Consider the following 18,764-nt stretch of genomic DNA (forward strand, 5'->3'; position numbering starts at 1 on the left):
TCTACACGAGTGCGCGTCTAAAATTTGTGCACGGCGCCATGGCTAAACTTCAGATTGTAACGTACAAGAGCTATCCAAAAATGGTACCATTTCCAAAAACCCGAAAATTGCATCACCAACTTTTCCCCTGTGGTCTTCATATGGATGAGTGGTTTTTATATGTTAAAATTTCGATTCTTGAACACGTTAGTGTGAAGTATTGAGTGTATGCAATAAATGAAACTTGTATACACGTATACATGAGTGTTTGGTCTGTTTGGAAGGTGTGGCTTGGTGAATTTGTCCAACAGTTTTGAATTCATAAAATATGTGTGTACAGTAAAACCTGTCTCTAAAGGACACCCTTGGGGTAAGGTAATGGTGTCCCTATTAGACAGGTGTCCTTTCTTCACAGGTGGAGGGGCCGGGGCAATATTTTACAAAGAACACTGAAAATAGAGAGAGAGTGAGAGAGAGAGAGAGAGAGAGAGAATTGAGCTATTGAATACATATGGGCAAACAGCCCCTTTCAATGGATTGAACATGAGACTCACTGAAAATGTGAGTAAACAAATTCTTTCTTTATTTGGTGTTTAACGTCGTTTTCAACCGTTCAAGGTTATATCGCGACGGGGAAAGGGGGGGAGATGGGATAGAGCCACTTGTTAATTGTTTCTTGTTCACAAAAGCACTAATCAAAAAATTGCTCCAGGGGCTTGCAACGTAGTACAATATATGACCTTACTGGGAGAGTAAACAAATGATACATGTAGCAAACAACAACAACGACAACAACAACAACAACGACAACATCCTCTCCCCCCACCCTCCACCTACCCCGTTCCCTACACACACTGTGCAGTCAAACTTACGCAAGTCGGACGTCACAAAGCTAAAAATAGCTGACTCTTCATCAGTCGTTCAACGGGAAATTCCGCAGTGTGTCTCGACCAAATTGGGTCAGCTCTTGTTTCATTCAGTTTTTCTAGTCTCAGCATATATGCATGGAACAGAAATTTAGCTGTGTTACCTATTATTTCCTTCGAACGATTGCTTACAAAAAGAGAGAGAGAGCGAGAGCGGAAAAGCGAAAGTGAGCGAAAGTGAGCGAAGCGAATGTGCGTGAGCGAAAGTGAGTCTCCATCTAAACAAGCCACTGATTGGTCAGAAAAGGGACAGGACAACCAATCAACAACCATTTGTGCTACGGCTGCTGAGCACTGACCTGAATAACAGTCGAGTTTTCGAAGTTGCGTTTTCATGTACGTAGTGTCCGTTTGTGACAGTGTTTACACTTCCTACGGTCCGAAAAATCGTGTCCGCGTCCGTAAGTGGCAGGTGTCCGTCCGTTAAAGGTTAGTTATTGTTGAAATCGTGTTCGTTCCATGATAAACTGTCCGTATGTAGCAGGTGGCCGTTACAACAAGGGTCCGCTAGACTCAGGTTTTACTGTACCATATAAATGGAATTTAAGTTGAGGAGTTTAGTTACAGGTCCCAAGACCGATCCCATTTTATTTTGAGTCCAATGGCCTTGTCCACCTTTCTTGTTATGATAGATTTGCTATCAAGGGTCAAGGCCACTTCTCAAAAAGGACGCTACACGGACAAGTTTTCATCGAAGGGGATTCGACTTGGTTCGAAGGAATAAGTATTGAATTTGATGTTTTTATGTGATCAAGTTATACCTCGTAAGGTTTAGGGGTAACTGACGCAATTTTCTGGGGGAAAACTGTGCTTGATCAGTGTAGTTAGCGTTGAGCATAACTCAGGTCTTTGTTCCGAAAACAATGGCTAGATCAGCGGAATCTGGGCCATCGTGCAAGTGGGGAAATATCATGGTGTACGGTCATTCGTTTGTGCGAAGACTTAGCGAGTCGCTGAGAGGGATGGTCTAGTGGATAATCACTTTGGATTTCAGCAATGCAAGGTGTCCATGAAGGGGGTCGGAGGCTGGAAGATAAAAAATCTTCTTGAGGCTGCCGACCATATGCAGTCACTCGACTGAGTTGTTGATTTTGTTCATTGGGGATAACGATATTTCCCCAAGGGACTCGGCAGAACTGATCGCTGCTCAATTGTTGGCGTCAGCCACGCACTGGAAGACGAAGTTCCACCTCAGAGCGGTCATGATATGTCAACTAATGCCTCGATTTCATCCTACAGGGAAGGGGCGTGCAGTGCATGAGGACTACAATACAAAGGCCCAAGAGGTGAACGAAAAGCTGGCCGCAGAAGTGAATAACACGGCTGGGTTGTTCTTCTGGACACATGATTTTGTCTTCTTTCCTCAACAGAATGCCCAGAAATATAACATACTGAGGCGCAGCTTCCTAGCTGATGGGGTGCACCTGGCACCGTGCGGGCAGTGCAGACTGTATAAATCATTGAAAAAAGCTGTCTTCCACGTTGGCAGGGCAATGGGTTGTTAAAAGGGTCTGCAGAAAATCAGTTACATTACAAGTGGAACAATGTTTCACTGTCAGTGTCAGGTAAACAGCACGAGTGATTCTGGCTCAGCGCGGTCGGTCATAGGCTCATAGCATGTGTGTGTGCTAGGGAGTCACAGCCGGTGTGTGTGCTGATGACATGAGACCAGGTATTAGCGATAAGAAATTTCAGGGCGGTCGGTCATAGACTCAGAGCATGTGTGTGTGCTAGGGGGTCACAGCCGGTGTGCTACTGTGCTGACGACATTAGACCAGGTATTAGCGATAAGAAATTTCAGGGCGGTCAGTCATAGACTCAGAGCATGTGTGTGTGCTATGGGGTCACAGCCGGTGTGTGTGCTGATGACATGAGACCAGGTATTAGCGATAAGAAATTTCAGGGCGGTCAGTCATAGACTCAGAGCATGTGTGTGTGCTATGGGGTCACAGCCGGTGTGTGTGCTGATGACCTGAGACCAGGTATTAGCGATAAGAAATGTCGGGGCTATGAGAAGTTAATTAATGGAGACAAATCTACCAATAAATTACATCTGACATTGACTATTACAGGCAGAAAGCAGTCGGCGGCGGCACGCCACATAGTCAGAGTAAGGTTGAAGTGTTTAATTTATCGCAGTTGCAGAATCGGTGGACAACCAGTATACGACACATAAGATGGTAGGGGTGGTTCTTTAATAACGGAACGCCCACAGTGATACTGCAATTATTTCATTATCAGCAGAAATCACAGGATGCCGCCAAGAAAGCCAACAACCTCGAAGCGGTCGGGTCCTCCGACCGAACGCCACGGCAAGCGCTGCTTCCCAACGCCAGGCGGCCGACAACACTGTAACACAGGTGTCACCGATTGAAGCTGTCCTGGCAGAACTCCGGAGGCTATCCGAAGGACAGGAACAGCTGCGGCAGGAGAATCGAGCGCTGGCTGCACAAGTCCAACACATGGCGGGGCAGCATGGAACGGCAGAACCAACAGCACCGGCAACGACATCAACGCTGCAGTCAACAGCAGCGCCACTACAAGGGCCAGCAGCACAGCTGCCAACGCCACAATGCGGGGGTAGCGCAAGCCTGGTACAGCAGATTGCAGGTGAACCCGGGCCCTTAATTCCGGTTGATCTCTTTGTGGGCGACAAAATCAAGGCGCGCGTGTGGAGCGGCGAGGCAATCGACCTGGCACTGTTGCTCAAACAGGACGAACCGCGCGCCTTTGATCTTAGAATAGACAGTGCAGAGGATGGGCCCTCCGTCCGGATTAGTGAGACCTCTGCCAAGACCACCTCACTGACTGCGGAGAAGTGGAGGTCAGCATGGAACATATTCGGGTCAATTTACCTGGCAAAATTCACTACCAAGGCACAAGGGCTGGCGGTCCACTACCGCCACGTGGAAAACCTGATGCGGGACGGGGCCGATTGTGGGACATACGATAGGGCATTTAGGAGGCTGGTAGAGCAGGGCCGTCTGCAGTGGGGGGATGCCTGTCCAAACCTGTACACAGAGGCTCGCCTCAGATTCATTGGGGGACGGGCATCCTCAGCGCAAGCGACCAGGACTGGCCAGAACAGCATCCCCAAAAATACTGTTACCCTTTCCACACCAGGGGTGCATGTAGCAGGGATGCTTGCCGGTTCAGTCACTTGTGCTACCACTGCAAGAGGGGGAAGCACCAGGGTTCTAAATGCCCCGAAAAGTCCGGGGATCAGCCCTTTCCCTCGCCTACATCAGAATAAACAAAGTAGCAGAGTAGTCAAAACTGGATCAGGCGAGAGGGGGGGGGGGGGGGGGGGGGTACTAGGGCGATCAGAGACAAGTATTCTATGAGGTTAATTTCATCCTAAATATCTGCATGTACAATACCACAATGTCTAAATTTAAGCCCATCACTTTCTATTGGTTGTACTAAAAAAAACTTTTATTATTTTTGACTCATGAAACATAGTGTTTAAAAATATCAGAGTAAAAATGCAAACAATAACAAAGGCTCAATGCTCAATATCTCAGACGTTCAACTCAAAGTTTTGGTTGAAAGAACATGGACATTAATAAAATTAAAAAGCAATACCAAACAAGAGCACGCATAAGAGCGCATAACCCTCAGCGATACTTAATAAATACCAGGCTTACTGAGTCCGGGGAGCTGGATCGGTCAGTCGGTAGAGCCCCGGGCTCATGATCGAGAGGTCACGGGTTCGAATCCAGCATTGGGCTGTGGGTGCCCATATCATTTATCCTGTTGCCGACCCTGGTTTGGTGGTTTCAGTATAATGTGACCAGTCTTCTTTACATCTATCCCAAGATACATGGAAGTAAAACTAGCTAACGAACGAACAGAGTCCGGAGCACTCTCAGTTTGTCATCTTTCCTGAAATTTTCATCAAAATCGGTTCATAACTTTTTGAGATCGGTGGATCCAGACATCATGACAGACAGACATCATACAGAAAGACATACAGACATCATACAGAAAGACATACAGACATCAGACAGAAAGTCATCGTCACAATAACCCTTCAGCTTTCGCTGAGGGTTAATAAAGCCAGACACTTTTTCAGCTTTTTTGCTTTAATGTTATTCATCAGAAGTTGTTTTTTAATTTTAATGATTTGCTGTAATTTACCATCTCTTTCAGAGTCCCTGATTTTGGTAAAATGTGAAAAGAAACACAAAACTAAAAAGAAAACCAATAACAAGAAAATAAAAATAAAACAAGCGCAACATCGCTAAACCTGTGGCAATGCCTAGACGTTTCCCTTCTTTAGCCCATGTAACACTTTTGGGGGACATTTTTTGCAGACCGACAGACTGACCGACCGACCGACAGAGTGACTTATAGACCTGTGTTGCCACAGGTAAAAACATATGGCACTGAACACCTGATTGAGATTCGTGATATTTTGGCAATTGTCACTTTCATGTGCCATGGAAGATCCTTCTTCCATGACTCTGAAAACTTTACTCTACATGCTTATGTCAGAGTAAATTCATGTTTTGTGTTGCACACACGAGATAGCAACTGATTCCCTGATTGGTCATTGAATAAATTACTGGCCAAACAGAAAGCTCATCTTTCATGCGTAAAGGGAGACTTTTCCCGACCCATCGCAGCCAAAAAGCGAATGGAGAAAATAATGCGATGTGCAATGGAATATTTCTGTTGCTGTCACTCTGAAGTTTTCCTCCGATCTTTAATTACGATGTTGACTATTCGATGGGAGCTTCAATGGGTTAACTTTCTTTTAGGACATTATCATGATATTACCACAAATCATGTACACAGAAATGCACAACATGTTTTTATAGATGATGTTTATGAAAAGAAGACTTTAAACATTCTTGTCGTATAGAAGTACATTAAGTTACATTTCAATACATTCGGAGACATTTCAACATATTTCTTTAAGTTGCATTTTAACTTCGGGTTACAATTCAAGAAAGTTACAATTCAACATCATAAGTGGCTTTTCCACATTTGAGATCTAGGTGACATATCACACTGTTAAGTGACAATTCACATGCCTTAGGTTACATTTCCGTGTTGAACTGTAACTTAAGGGGGTCTTAAGTTACCGTGTGCGTTGCACACACACCCATACGCGCACACACACACACAGACATATACGCATGCACACACACATACACACGCAGACACACACACACGCACACACACACACACACCATTCAAGGTCGTCACAGACCACAAAACCCTGGTGATGATCTTGAACAAACCCCTCACATCAGCTCCTCCACGACTCCAGCGAATGCTGCTCAAACTACAGGGCTACAATTTCGTTATGGAGTATCAACCTGGTTCAACCATGGCACTGGCGGACACCCTGTCGAGACTGCCAAGTGCAAAGAACCTGAAGGAGATTGACCTCGACATACGTGTCAGCATGGTGCGGTTCAGTTCGGAACGTACCAGCCGCATTCGCGCAGCAACCGAGGACAATGCAACCTGCCGTCAGCTGACTAGTACGATCGTGACAGGATGACCAGACACTCTCCAGGAAGTACCACCAGCCATCAGAACATTTTGGCATTTTAGAGACGAGTTATCTATTGAAGACGGGCTCATCCTGAAAGGACATCGCTTGCTCATTCCAGAATCACAACGGGAAGACATCATGGAACAACTCCATTATGGTCACCAAGGCATCGAGAAGACGCGACTTCGTGCTAGAGAATCTGTCTTCTGGCCTGGATTCAACAAGGACATTGAGCAGAGAACCAAGTCATGTCCCATCTGCCAGGAGCACAAACCATGGCAGTCCCCTGAGTCCCTCATGCCACATGAGGTGCCCAGTCGCCCATGGGAGACCCTTGGAACAGACCTGTTCAAACTCCATGGCTACGAGTATTTGCTGCTCACTGACTACTACAGCAAGTACTTCATCGTCAGAAAGCTTGCAGGTGACGCAACTAGCAACACTGCCATCAGAGCACTAAAGCAGATGTTCTCTGAGCATGGCATTCCCAGCAAGCTGATAAGTGACAACGGCCCCCAATTCTCACCAGACGCCTTCGTCACATTTGCAAGAGAGTGGGCATTCAGCCTGCCTTTCCCCTGGACTCAGCCCGAGCCCATGAGACAAGGGCCTGGGCGTCATTGCTAGCCGTTTTGCGTTCTAAACGACTGGATGAGGTGCTGTCTACAGCATTTTGGCGTTCCGAAGATATCTTCATTAACTACTATCTTCGGGATGTCTCGGCTGTTCGCCAGGATGGCTCTCGCGGGCTTCCTGCGTTAATCGCAGCCGGCCAGTTTCTGGCAAGGATTTGAGGGCGAGTTTGATATTGTTTCTTGCCCACCGCCTTGTTGATATTATCTGCTATATGTGATTCGGAGTAAGAATATGTAATTTAATGGAAATTTTTTTTAGTAAATTTTCATTTGATTAATATACTTACCCGAATCACATAGTGTAGGCCCTCCCGCCTGCCCCGCTTATGGTTTTTTAGTTTTTTTAACGCCGTATGATTATTGCCACGTGTTGATAGAGGAAGTGACGTAGTATCCACCAATGGGAGGTAACTCTCACGCTACCTGCTCATTACCAGGGCTATTTTTAGCCTTTTTTGGTGATGGGGTTGCTTCCCTTTAAAAATGTTAGACGGTAAGCGTTTTCAGAACCTAGCATCTCAGACTGTGTCAAATGCTATATGTGATTCGGAATAAGAATATGTAATTTAATAAGGCATTTATAATGAAAAAAGAGCAAAAATATACGGTCGAAACAGATCACCAACAAAGGCTAACAAGTTCAGTGGAGTTGCCAGTTGGAAGGAACAGCGAAGAATGTCCCAGTTACTTCCTCAGTCGTACTCTTTTTGACTGTTGGATTTGGCAATTCTGAACGATGGCAGGAACCGAAGTGCGCCAGGCAGTGTCAGTGAAGTCCTCTGGCTCATTTTCTGTGCCCAAGAAAGCTTCCAGGTATTTGTCGGTATCGGCGGACTGCATAATGATGTTGTCGAAGCTCAGTCTCGCTTACGACGCATCCAAAATGGCATCCTCCGACGGCACTGTGACTGTGTGAAAGATGCTGAAAGTTGTTCGGTTGATGTTGTATGGCTACAACTAAGAAAGGTGGACAATGGTTCATGCAGGTGCGAACTGTATAAATCGGCTGCTCATTTTCTGCCTTTTTGTGAGTGATGTGCGCTGAAACACTGCAAGAGATCTCACAGTTTTCTAAGTACTGCCACCACTGGTACTTTCAAGGTCAGCTTTGTTTATGGCTGTTCCAACTACCTCAGTCGGTAAGATTGTAACATTCTTTTCTACTACTTCTCTGTTAAAGCTGGGTGGGAAAAGTTTGATTTTATTCATTGCACAGCTTAATCTTTCTGATTCAATTACTTTTCTTTTATAAATTTGTGATTTAAAAAAAAGGGAGACATAATTATGTTTCCTTCAGGTGAGATTTTATTCTTCAAAATTAAAATTGATAAACTACTTCCTGCACGATATCAAATTCGCTGGGAACTTCCTGCGCGATGTCAATTGATATACAGTTCCTAGTTGACCAATGACAACAGCAGTTTTTGTCATGTGATCAGTAAAAATGCGATAAATATGGCTATCAGGGACCAATGACAACAGCAGTTTTTGTCATGTGATCAGTAAAAATGCGATAAATATGGCTATCGGGGACCAATGACAACAGCAGTTTTTGTCATGTGATCAGTAAAAATGCGATAAATATGGCTATCGGGGACCAATGACAACAGCAGTTTTTGTCATGTGATCAGTACAAATGCGGTAAATATGGCTATCGGGGACCAATGACAACAGCAGTTTTTGTCATGTGATCAGTAAAAATGCGATAAATATGGCTACCGGGGACCAATGCAAGTTTGTTTCCTGTCTCACTTTAAAACTAGATTGGTTCTGTGTGCAACAGCGAGGTTGGTTGCTTGGTTGGTTATCGTTTATTATCGTCTCTTCAGCTGATATTGCTATTCGAGACGATTGCAATTTGTGTTCCTTTCTCAGTTCACATAGTAAGCTCCATGCTTAAAACTATTGCACCTACGTGAAGATTGTTTGTTTGTTTGCTTAACGCCCAGCCGACCACGAAGGGCCATATCAGGGCGGTGCTGCTTTGACATATAACGTGCGCCACACACAAGACAGAAGTCACAGCACAGGCTTCATGTCTCACCCAGTCACATTATTCTGACACCGGACCAACCAGTCCTAGCACTAACCCCATAATGCCAGACGCCAGGCGGAGCAGCCACTAGATTGCCAATTTTAAAGTCTTAGGTATGACCCGGCCGGGGTTCGAACCCACGACCTCCCGATCACGGGGCGGACGCCTTACCACTAGGCCAACCGTGCCGGTAGTTCACATAGTAAGCTCCATGCTTAAAACTGTTAAACCTACGTGATGAGTCGTCATGTCAGTCCTAATGTCAATGGAAGCAGACATGAAGCAAATGAGAGAAGACTACTTGACACTGACCTGCTGGTGGAATAGGACAAATTGAGACAGAGACATGATAAGTTTAGAGAAAAAATCGGATGACTTGAAAAGTCGGGGAGTGTGAGAGCCAGGTGATATGCACTAATCAAGGCAGGAAATGGGCTCAGGGCCTGGGACTGCACTGCAAGGCTTTTCAACAAACAAACAAATTTTAAATTAAAAAATTCTGCATCACAAGGCTGATCACTTTGCGCGCAGTAAACAAAGCAGCAGCACATGCTCTAAATAATTGCAATGGACAGAGAACGACTGCAACAGAATGGACAGGGAGAAAAACCTGGACACCAGCTGTGCTGAACATCTCTTACATTTAATGACTCAGCTTCTAATGAAGCTGTTTTTAAATCTTTCGTAATGCAGAGGTTCGTGCCACATAGCATAACCATAGCAGACGACAGACTAACCGGATGTAATGTCGCGCGTGCGCACTGCTTCCACTTCCGAGTGACGCTATGGCCGCCTGCTAGCCCACCATCTTTCAGCTTACCGTCTTTTGTACGATACGCGATCAACCCTTCACACGAAATCATGTCGGAAGAGCAGACTGACGAACAGGTCCAACAAGTATTCGACCAGTTCGAAATATTGCCTGCGACCTGGGCTCTGCTGGAGAGGCACAGATTTTTCTCAGTTCAGGCGCTGGAACTCTTGCCTTTGGATGTTATAGAATCGTTCGATACTCTCACTCTGGCTCAACGCTTGCTACCAAAGGCGATGGTCAAAATGCTGTGGGCACCAGCGAAAGGGGAGAAGTCCCCTCCACAGCCAGCAGCGGAAAAACAGACACCGGCTAAAACTATGATTCTCACCCCAGAGAATGTAACGGTTCATCGCGGCCCTCGGCAGCAGATTCCAGTCTCGAACCGGGAAACCGGCAACGCAGAGACTTCTTTACTCGATCTGCTCGGCTCTCTTCCCCTCACTGGACCATCCGTCGGCTCCACCAGGGATCAGCCTCATAGTCAAACGGGAGGTAAGTTCAGAGACATTACCCAGTTTATTTCTCTGAATTCCGCCACTTCTTCTTCCCGTTCTGACACTGATTATGTGACTATGGTGGACGGCAGACTGGCCATCGCTGAGAAAAGGGTCTCCCTGGACAAGGTCTCCGTGGCACAGTACATGGAGGCAGCTTTACGAATCCACCAGGACATGCCGACTAATGACAGAGCAGACAGACAGACTACAGACGAATATCTGCAGTATATCTCACGCGTGTCGCAGATGGCACAGGTGTTCTCATGGTCCTCTGTCCAACTCTTTGACAGAGAGTTCAGGAAAGAACAGGCATCCTACAACCTGCCCTGGACAACTGAGGCGCCATATCTCATGTCTCTTCTCCTGCGGCCTATGGAGAAGAATCCACCCGCCCCAAACGTCCCCAACACCAGAAAACAGACAGCTCGGGTCGCCTAGTGTGCATACGTTGGAACCGAACGGCATGCACAGTCAAATCCTGCCGGTATGCCCATATCTGCCTGACCTGCATGTCCCCCTCCCACCCTCAACGATCCCATTCAGCTGAGCCCACCAAAAACTCTTAAGTCACCCCAACCCGGCCTACTCACCCCGTCTCGCCCCCCACTTCACCCATCATGGCTCTAAATGGACTTTAAGGCATTATTAGCGAAGGGTATTGTAACGGGATGAGAGTCTGTCTGTCTGTCTGTCTCTCTCTCTCAACCTCAAATCGATTCTCAGGTCTAGATGAAGATTTGTCGGTTAATCAACAAACTCCAGTTACGTATGATCGTGAAAAATCAAAACCACCCCAAAAACAGAAACAGAACAATGAACATGTGCACAAGCCATTCTTTCTTTCTTTATTTGGTGTTTAACGTCGTTTTCAACCGTTCAAGGTTATATCGCGACGGGGAAAGGGAGAGATGGGATAGAGCCACTTGTTAATTGTTTCTTGTTCATAAAAGCACTAATCAAAAAATTGCTCCAGGGGCTTGCAACGTAGTACAATGTATTACCTTACTGGGAGAATGCAAGTTTCCAGTACAAAGGACTTAACATTTATTACATACTGGTGCACAAGCCAAAACACACCTCAACGCCAAAGCTTCACATCAGAAAACAGAGGGTCAAACCTGGAACTACACATGTCATTATCGGAGACTCAACAATAAAACATGTAAACCCAGATCTTAATATGTTCTCAAAAACATCAACACAAAAGATAAGTGTATCAGGTCTAACAGTCGAAGATCTCCTGCATTGGCTCCAGAATATTTCAAAATGCAAAGACGTACAGTATGTAATCATCCATGTTGGTATTAACACTTGTTTGAGGAACACAGTATCAGAGGCCTGGTGGAGGAGCCTCATCAAACTACTGGGGCTTTCTTGCCCTTTGCCTTCACAGGCTTTTCACCCTGCTTTTCGTTCTTTGACTTTGCTGCTTCTCTTGTTCTTGGTCAAGACCATTCCTTTTTGTTTCTTTACTCGTTCTTCTTGGAAGTTGTACTCAGAATTTTTTCCACGCCGCAGCCATGTATGATAAAGACAAGGGCTAGCGCTAAGCACGAGGCGATAGAGTCTCCTAAGAAATCTCAAAGGAAGCCTAGACAGAAGACAGTTGTCAAGGTTCTAGAATTGCATCTCCAGGACACCATCAATTGTCAGAAATGGTCAACTGTCGATGAAGCTGGGAAGAAACGGACCAAGCGTGTCAAAAGAACTCTCGGGCATATTTTTTTTTACAGGAAATTCCTAAACTGAATGCTGTGCTTGCCCCCCACCCTCTCCTTATGTAAAACAATGATTATAATCATAAGATGATGTGTTGAAATGGCCAGAAGTGCCCAATCATGATTTGGTTTCCATGTAACTTACGCATTATACTGTTTTTTGTTTCAAATGTGTTTTGTTGTGTGGGGGCATAAGTTCCATGAATTTAACCAATTTCTTCGTCTGCTCTGATTTTCGTTCCCTTCTGTGTAAAATATGCAAACATTTGGACATGGCAAAAACTGCAAGATGTGTGTTTTGTGTAAGTTACGGTTTCCTCATTAACATCACTCCATCTACTCTGTCAGACAGGAAGCAAACTTTGATTTTTTCTCACAGAAAGATACTTTGGGATCATATACAAACATCCCAAGTCCAAAACAAGGGCAACTGTAACCAAAAAATGTTTTAAGTGCTGTAAGATAGAAACCATGTAACTTACGTTATGTCCGGCAGTACACATGTTATTTTTATGATTGTGGAAAATCTGCACAAGTTTTTCAAACAAAACTGATATGATGTCATCAGGTAATGTTCAGGCTGAAATATATCAGAACAATGTGTACATTGGTTGTTGTTTATTTCTTCACATCTATGTCACACATGCATTTCCCAACATCATGGACGTGCACATTTGGTATGTATGTTTACTTGTTTTATAACAATATCAAATGTACCATCAACTGTTACATTTGTACATTTTTCTTTGCAGATGCTGAAGTACAGGGAAAGTTCAGAATTGATCGACTCCGGACCAGCAAAGCCACAAAGCAGGCAGACAAACTGAAACCTGGAGAGATGAAAATGATGCAGGGCGGGCATGATGGCAACACTCTGGCAGGACAAGAGGACAATCGTCGTTCTGTCAACCAACGCACAGCCTGCGATGGGATCAGCCCTTCGACAGACTGGCAGAGGTAATATAATAGCAAGTGCTCAAGTCTTTGGTAAAACCATAGACCATTTATCCTGGACCGCCAACTAGCTCTCTCTCCGCTCTTTCTCTCTATTACGAGGTAGCGGCCCCTCGCATTTAGGAACGAAGAGAGGTACAGAAAAGCGTGCTATCCTTCTCAGCGCAACTACTACCCCGCTCTTCTTGGCCTTTCAGAAATCAGGGAGATGCCATATCCGGTGTCGATTGTAAACATGGACGAAGTTGCCGAGGTAAGTTTTGAAAATGCTAAAATAAACTCAGCTAAAGTGCATATGGAACATGTTTTTCGATGAGTTTTGTTAAGTTTAGTTTGGAGTTTTGGAAAATCCAGTTCATTGTCACCTCCCATTGTCACAAATAACTGGAGCGTGCTTTCTTTTCACTGTCTTTCAAACCGGACGCTAAGCGCCCCTGTGAAAGTCGAGCGTCGTAACCTCGAAGGGTCACGTGACGAGTTGGCGGTCCAGGCTATTTGGTCTATGGTAAAACTGAGGGGGAAGGGGAAGAATATTTCTGTGCGCACCGACCTTCCCAAAGTCTTTCGGAAGAAAAGAGCTGGTCTTCAACGCCGCTTGAGTGAAATCAAAACGACAGAACACAGACCGAATTCTCAGAGTAGTAGAAAAAGGGTTTAGGAGGAGAAATTGCGTGGTAAATGGGTGAAAATGGATTAAAAATTGATCTGTGAACTTTGCAATCAATGTAGTCGGTAACATTGAAATGGTTTGAACTTCGACTGGGCATGCGTACTGGAAAGTGCACCAAAGTGCACCAAGAACTAGAATTTCTGGCGAGAACCGGGAAGGCGTTAGCCCTGCAATCGCCGTTCTGACAACCAACGCACAGCCTGTGATGGGATCAGCCCTTCCACAGACTGGCAGAGGTAATATAATAAAACCTATCTCAGTTTTACATTTCTTAGTTTATGAACAAGGGATTGGTTTTTTGTGTTATAATTGTAATTGTGTGAAACTAATATGATCAATTATTGTTTGAGGCAGACCCCACAGTCGATTGTGACGTACAACCAGAACAAGTTTAGCTCCTGACCTAGACAGAGATTTCTTCACCCAACGCCTCAAGGTCACTCGTGCCACCAACTTTGCTCTCAGAGGACAGAAACTCTCCGTAAGGATGCTCAAACCCCGAAATGTAGGCGGAGAATGAAGAGTATGTTCCCTTTACCCTGTCTCTAATCCATTCCGTTAGCACTAGTGACTGGGAAAAAAGGGGCTTACTCTGCATTCTTTAACAGTGAATGATGTTAAAATTCTTGAGAGAAAAATGTGTGGGTTTTGTTTTCAGAAGACCAAAACCACAAAGCCAAGTTTCCGCCACGAACCAGTGGAGACTGCACTACAAACTCTCACTCTCTCTCAAACACACACACACATTCTCACCTTGTCGTAGTGATATCTTGTCCTCCGTGACCTTGAAGTTTTCAGCGGCTGCCTTTCTGGCCTCCTCCTCTGATCTGCCAGACACCCAGTAGGCATTGTCTGCAGGCTGCAAACAACAAAATTATGTCTGTTTCTGTCTCTATGGTTTGCATCATTTAGTTTAAAATGTACCATGTAATTCTTCCGAATCCGTTTTTTTTGTTGAAGAAAAATTATGAAGAACTTTTGTGCTTATTTGTTTTTGACAACAGGTATGATACTTCTTCTCTTCTCCTTCGTTCATGGGCTGAAACTCCCACGTTCACTCATGTTTTTGCACGAGTGGATTGATTTACGTGCAAGGCCGTTTTTATCCCGCCTTTCAAGCAGCATACGCCGATTTCAGGGGAAGCATGCTGGGTATTTTTGTGTTTCTATAACCCACCAAACTCTGACATGGGTTACAGGATCTTTTCCGTATGCACTTGGTCTTATGATTGCTTGTACACATGAAGGAAGATAAGGCACTAGCAGGTCTGCACATAAGTTGACCTGGGAGATTGGAAAAATCTCCACCTCAACCTACCAGGCGCGACCGGGATTCAAAGCCACGACCTTCCGCTTTGGAGGCAGGTGTCTTACCATCAAGCCATTGCGCCCTTCAAATGTATGAAATGTTTTAATACCTTCTCGAAACCAACTTTAATGCACCAAAAGTATATCTATGAATGTACACATCAGTTTAAAACAGAGACGCAGCAAATGGTCATCTCACACAGATGCTAGTCATTCATGCTTATCAACACTTCCCTAAACATTTATACGCTAAAACTCACGTCTCCCTCTGGAATGCTGGGATCGTCAACAGTAATAAAGTACGCTGGGATACGGTGACCCCACCACAGCTGACGGGAAATGCACCAGTCTCTGTCAAAGAAGAATATATACATCTACATTGTGAAAGAATGTGCATGTAAACTTGCATGAGACGTGCACAGGTGCAAACACACACACACACACACACACACACACACACACACAGCCACACACACACACACACACACACACAGCCACACACACACACACACACACACACACACACACACAGCCACACACACACACAGCCACACACACACACACACAAACACACACACTCACACACACACACACACACACACACACACACACACACACACACACACACACACACACTCTCTCTCTTGTTTCTGAAGAAAAGTTTATTTTACTAAATTGTTACAGAAAAACAATTTTGTCTCCATGTTTATCATCAGTCACTTCAACCTACAATGATCAGCGTTTCAAAATGATCAATATCATGAATTAATATTTTTCAAAAAATACACCATTATCAGGTTGAGGATCACAAATCTGCACTATCTGCCTGTCTCTGTCTGTCTGTCTGTCTGTGTCTCTCTCTGTCTGTCTGTCTGTCCCTCTCTCTCTCCCTCTCTGTCTCCCTCTCTGTCTCTGTCTCTGTCTCCCTCTCTCTCTCTCTCCCTCTCTCTCTCTCTCTCTCTCTCTCTCTCTCTCTCTCTCTCTCTCTCTCTCTCTCTCTCTCTCTACCTGCAGTTTTCCAGCCACTGGTACCATGTCTTGATGTGGTTCTCTGGCAAGATTCTCAGCTCACCTTCTCTCACAGCCTGCACAATAAGTTATCTGTCATACATTCAAAGATAACTCTAGTACATACATGTACACATTCATTCTTTTTTTTTCACATGCACACACATATGTACACACACAGGCGTATACATGCACACCAAATCCAAAACACACACACCAGTAAGACATGATTCCCTACAAGGCCAACAACATGAAGCAAGATACTGGGCGCTAAAAAAACCTGACCCTATTTTCTCCTTTCATTTTGCACAGACCAACCGCAGTTGCAACAAAGCTGACAGTCACGTCCACTTTAAACACACACACATCTTCGACTGTGACATTCCTGAAGAAAGCAGCGTACTTACTTTGACAGACGCAGCAGCCATTTCCTTGCAGTTGACGTACCACTGCGGCTTCAGAAGAGGTTCAATCACGTCTTTGGAGCGACTGTAACAACAAGTGTTTTCTGAACACGGCGCTTTTCTTTTGCTAGCTGCGTTTAAAAAGATAAAGATTTAAAGAAGCAAAACAGTGTTTTCTGAACATTGGCGCTTTTCTTTTGCCAGCTGCGTTTGAAAAGATAAAGATTTAAACAAGCAAAACAGTGTTTTATGAACACAGCGCTTTTTTGTTTGCTAGCTGTGTTTGAAAAGATAAAGATTTAAACAAACAAAACAGTGTTTTCTGAACACAGCGCTTTTCTTTTGCTAGCTGCACTTAAAAAGATAAAGATTTTAACAAGCAAAATAGTGTTTTCTGAACACACTGCTTTTCATTTGCTAGTTGTGTTTAAAAAGATAAAGATTCAAACACGCAGACTAATCACGGAGAGAAAAGTTTTCTGAACACAGCGCTTTCTTTTGCTAGCTGTGTTTGAAAGGATTTTAAAAAGCAGACTAATCATGGACAGAAAAGAAGGCCCAACTGCAGAATTCTGGTGAAATTATTTGCACTGTTTTGATTTATTGCACTCGAACACTCAAGCGCCCAACTTAAAAAAAAGCACCAATGTTTTGTCAAAGCATGAGCAGTAATGAATAAATACAGCAGCAGCAGCACCCAGTTATTTGTTCAGCAATTGTTGCAATAGCCAACAAGACCAATTCAGACGGATGGCCATTTTGTTTGTTTGTTTGTTTGCTTAACGCCCAGCCGACCACGAAGGGCCATATCAGGGCGGTGCTGCTTTGACAAATAACGTGCGCCACACACAAGACAGAAGTCGCAGCACAGGCTTCATGTCTCACCCAGTCACATTATTCTGACACCGGACCAACCAGTCCTAGCACTAACCCCACAATGCCAGACGCCAGGCGGAGCAGCCACTAGATTGCCAATTTTGAAGTCTTAGGTATGACCCGGCCGGGGTTCGAACCCACGACCTCCCGATCACGGGGCGGACGCCTTAACACTAGGCCAACCATGCCGGTACGGATGGCCATGGGTCTTGTAAAAAGTCAACAAGTCGAAACATCCTTATGATCACAATCCCTGTCATCAAATGCAATTCGGTCAGTCGTCACACTAGACAAGGTATCAGTGGATCTTCTGAAATTTGCATAGGTCATTGAACGAAGACCGACTCTTTTAGTAATTCCCTGGGGCGGGGATGTAGCTCAGTCGGTAGCGCGCTGGATTTGTATCCAGTTGGCCGCTGTCTGCGTAAGTTCGTCCCCACGTTCGGCGAGAGATTTATTTCTCAGAGTCAACTTTGTGTGCAGACTCTCCTCGGTGTCCGAACACCCCCGTGTGTACACGCAAGCACAAGACCAAGTGCGCACGAAAAAGATCCTGTAATCCATGTCAGAGTTCGGTGGGTTATAGAAACACGAAAATACCCAGCATGCTTCCTCCGAAAACGGCGTACGGCTGCCTAAATGGCGGGGTAAAAAACGGTCATACACGTAAAATTCCACTCGTGCAAAAAACACGAGTGTACGTGGGAGTTTCAGCCCACGAACGCAGAAGAAGAAGAAGAAGTCATTCCCTGTACAGTGGAAACCCACTTATAAGACCTCGACAAATCTAAGATAAGGTCTTAACAAGTCGCGTAAGGCGAAAATACAATATTTAGTCAAGTAGCTGTCGAACTCACAGAATGAAACTGAACGCAACGCAACGCAGCAAGACCGGTTAACTCGTAGCATCGTCACTCCACCGCCCGTGGCAAAGGCAGTGCCCGTGGAATTGACAAGAAGAGCGGGGTATTCGTTGCGCTGAGAAGGATAGCACGCTTTTCTGTACCTCTCTTCGTTTTAACTTTCTGAGCGTGTTTTTAATCCAAACATATCATATCTATATGTTTTTGGAATCAGGAACTGACAAGGAATAAGATGAAAGTGTTTTTAAATTGATTTCGAAAAAAAAAATTTGATAATAATTTTTATATATTTAATTTTCAGAGCTTGATTTTAATCCAAATATAACATATTTATATGTTTTTGGAATCAGCAAATGATGGAGAATAAGATAAACGTAAATTTGGATCGTTTTATAAATTTTTATTTTTTTTTACAATTTTCCGATTTTTAATGACCAAAGTCATTAATTAATTTTTAAGCCACCACACTGAAATGCAATACCGAAGTCCGGGCTTCGTCGAAGATTACTTGACCAAAATTTCAACCAATTTGGTTGAAAAATGAGGGCGTGACAGTGCCGCCTCAACT

At 44.6% G+C, this 18,764-nt stretch overlaps 1 protein-coding gene across 1 annotated transcript in view; it reads right to left on the reverse strand.

Moving 5' to 3' along the window:
* The window catches only part of LOC138948510 (valine--tRNA ligase-like), an 89,196-nt gene that overhangs the window by 47,549 nt on the left and 22,883 nt on the right, over window positions 1-18,764 (reverse strand). Inside the window, exons 12-15 of the mRNA XM_070320063.1 lie at window positions 16,461-16,542; window positions 16,054-16,130; window positions 15,306-15,396; window positions 14,491-14,596 (exon numbers count right to left, since the gene is read on the reverse strand). Coding sequence (XP_070176164.1) covers window positions 14,491-14,596; window positions 15,306-15,396; window positions 16,054-16,130; window positions 16,461-16,542 — 356 coding nt within the window. The remainder of the gene's footprint in view (window positions 1-14,490; window positions 14,597-15,305; window positions 15,397-16,053; window positions 16,131-16,460; window positions 16,543-18,764) is intronic.

The sequence above is a fragment of the Littorina saxatilis genome, linkage group LG15 (genome assembly GCF_037325665.1).
Source record: "Littorina saxatilis isolate snail1 linkage group LG15, US_GU_Lsax_2.0, whole genome shotgun sequence".
NCBI classification, from domain to species: domain Eukaryota; kingdom Metazoa; phylum Mollusca; class Gastropoda; order Littorinimorpha; family Littorinidae; genus Littorina; species Littorina saxatilis.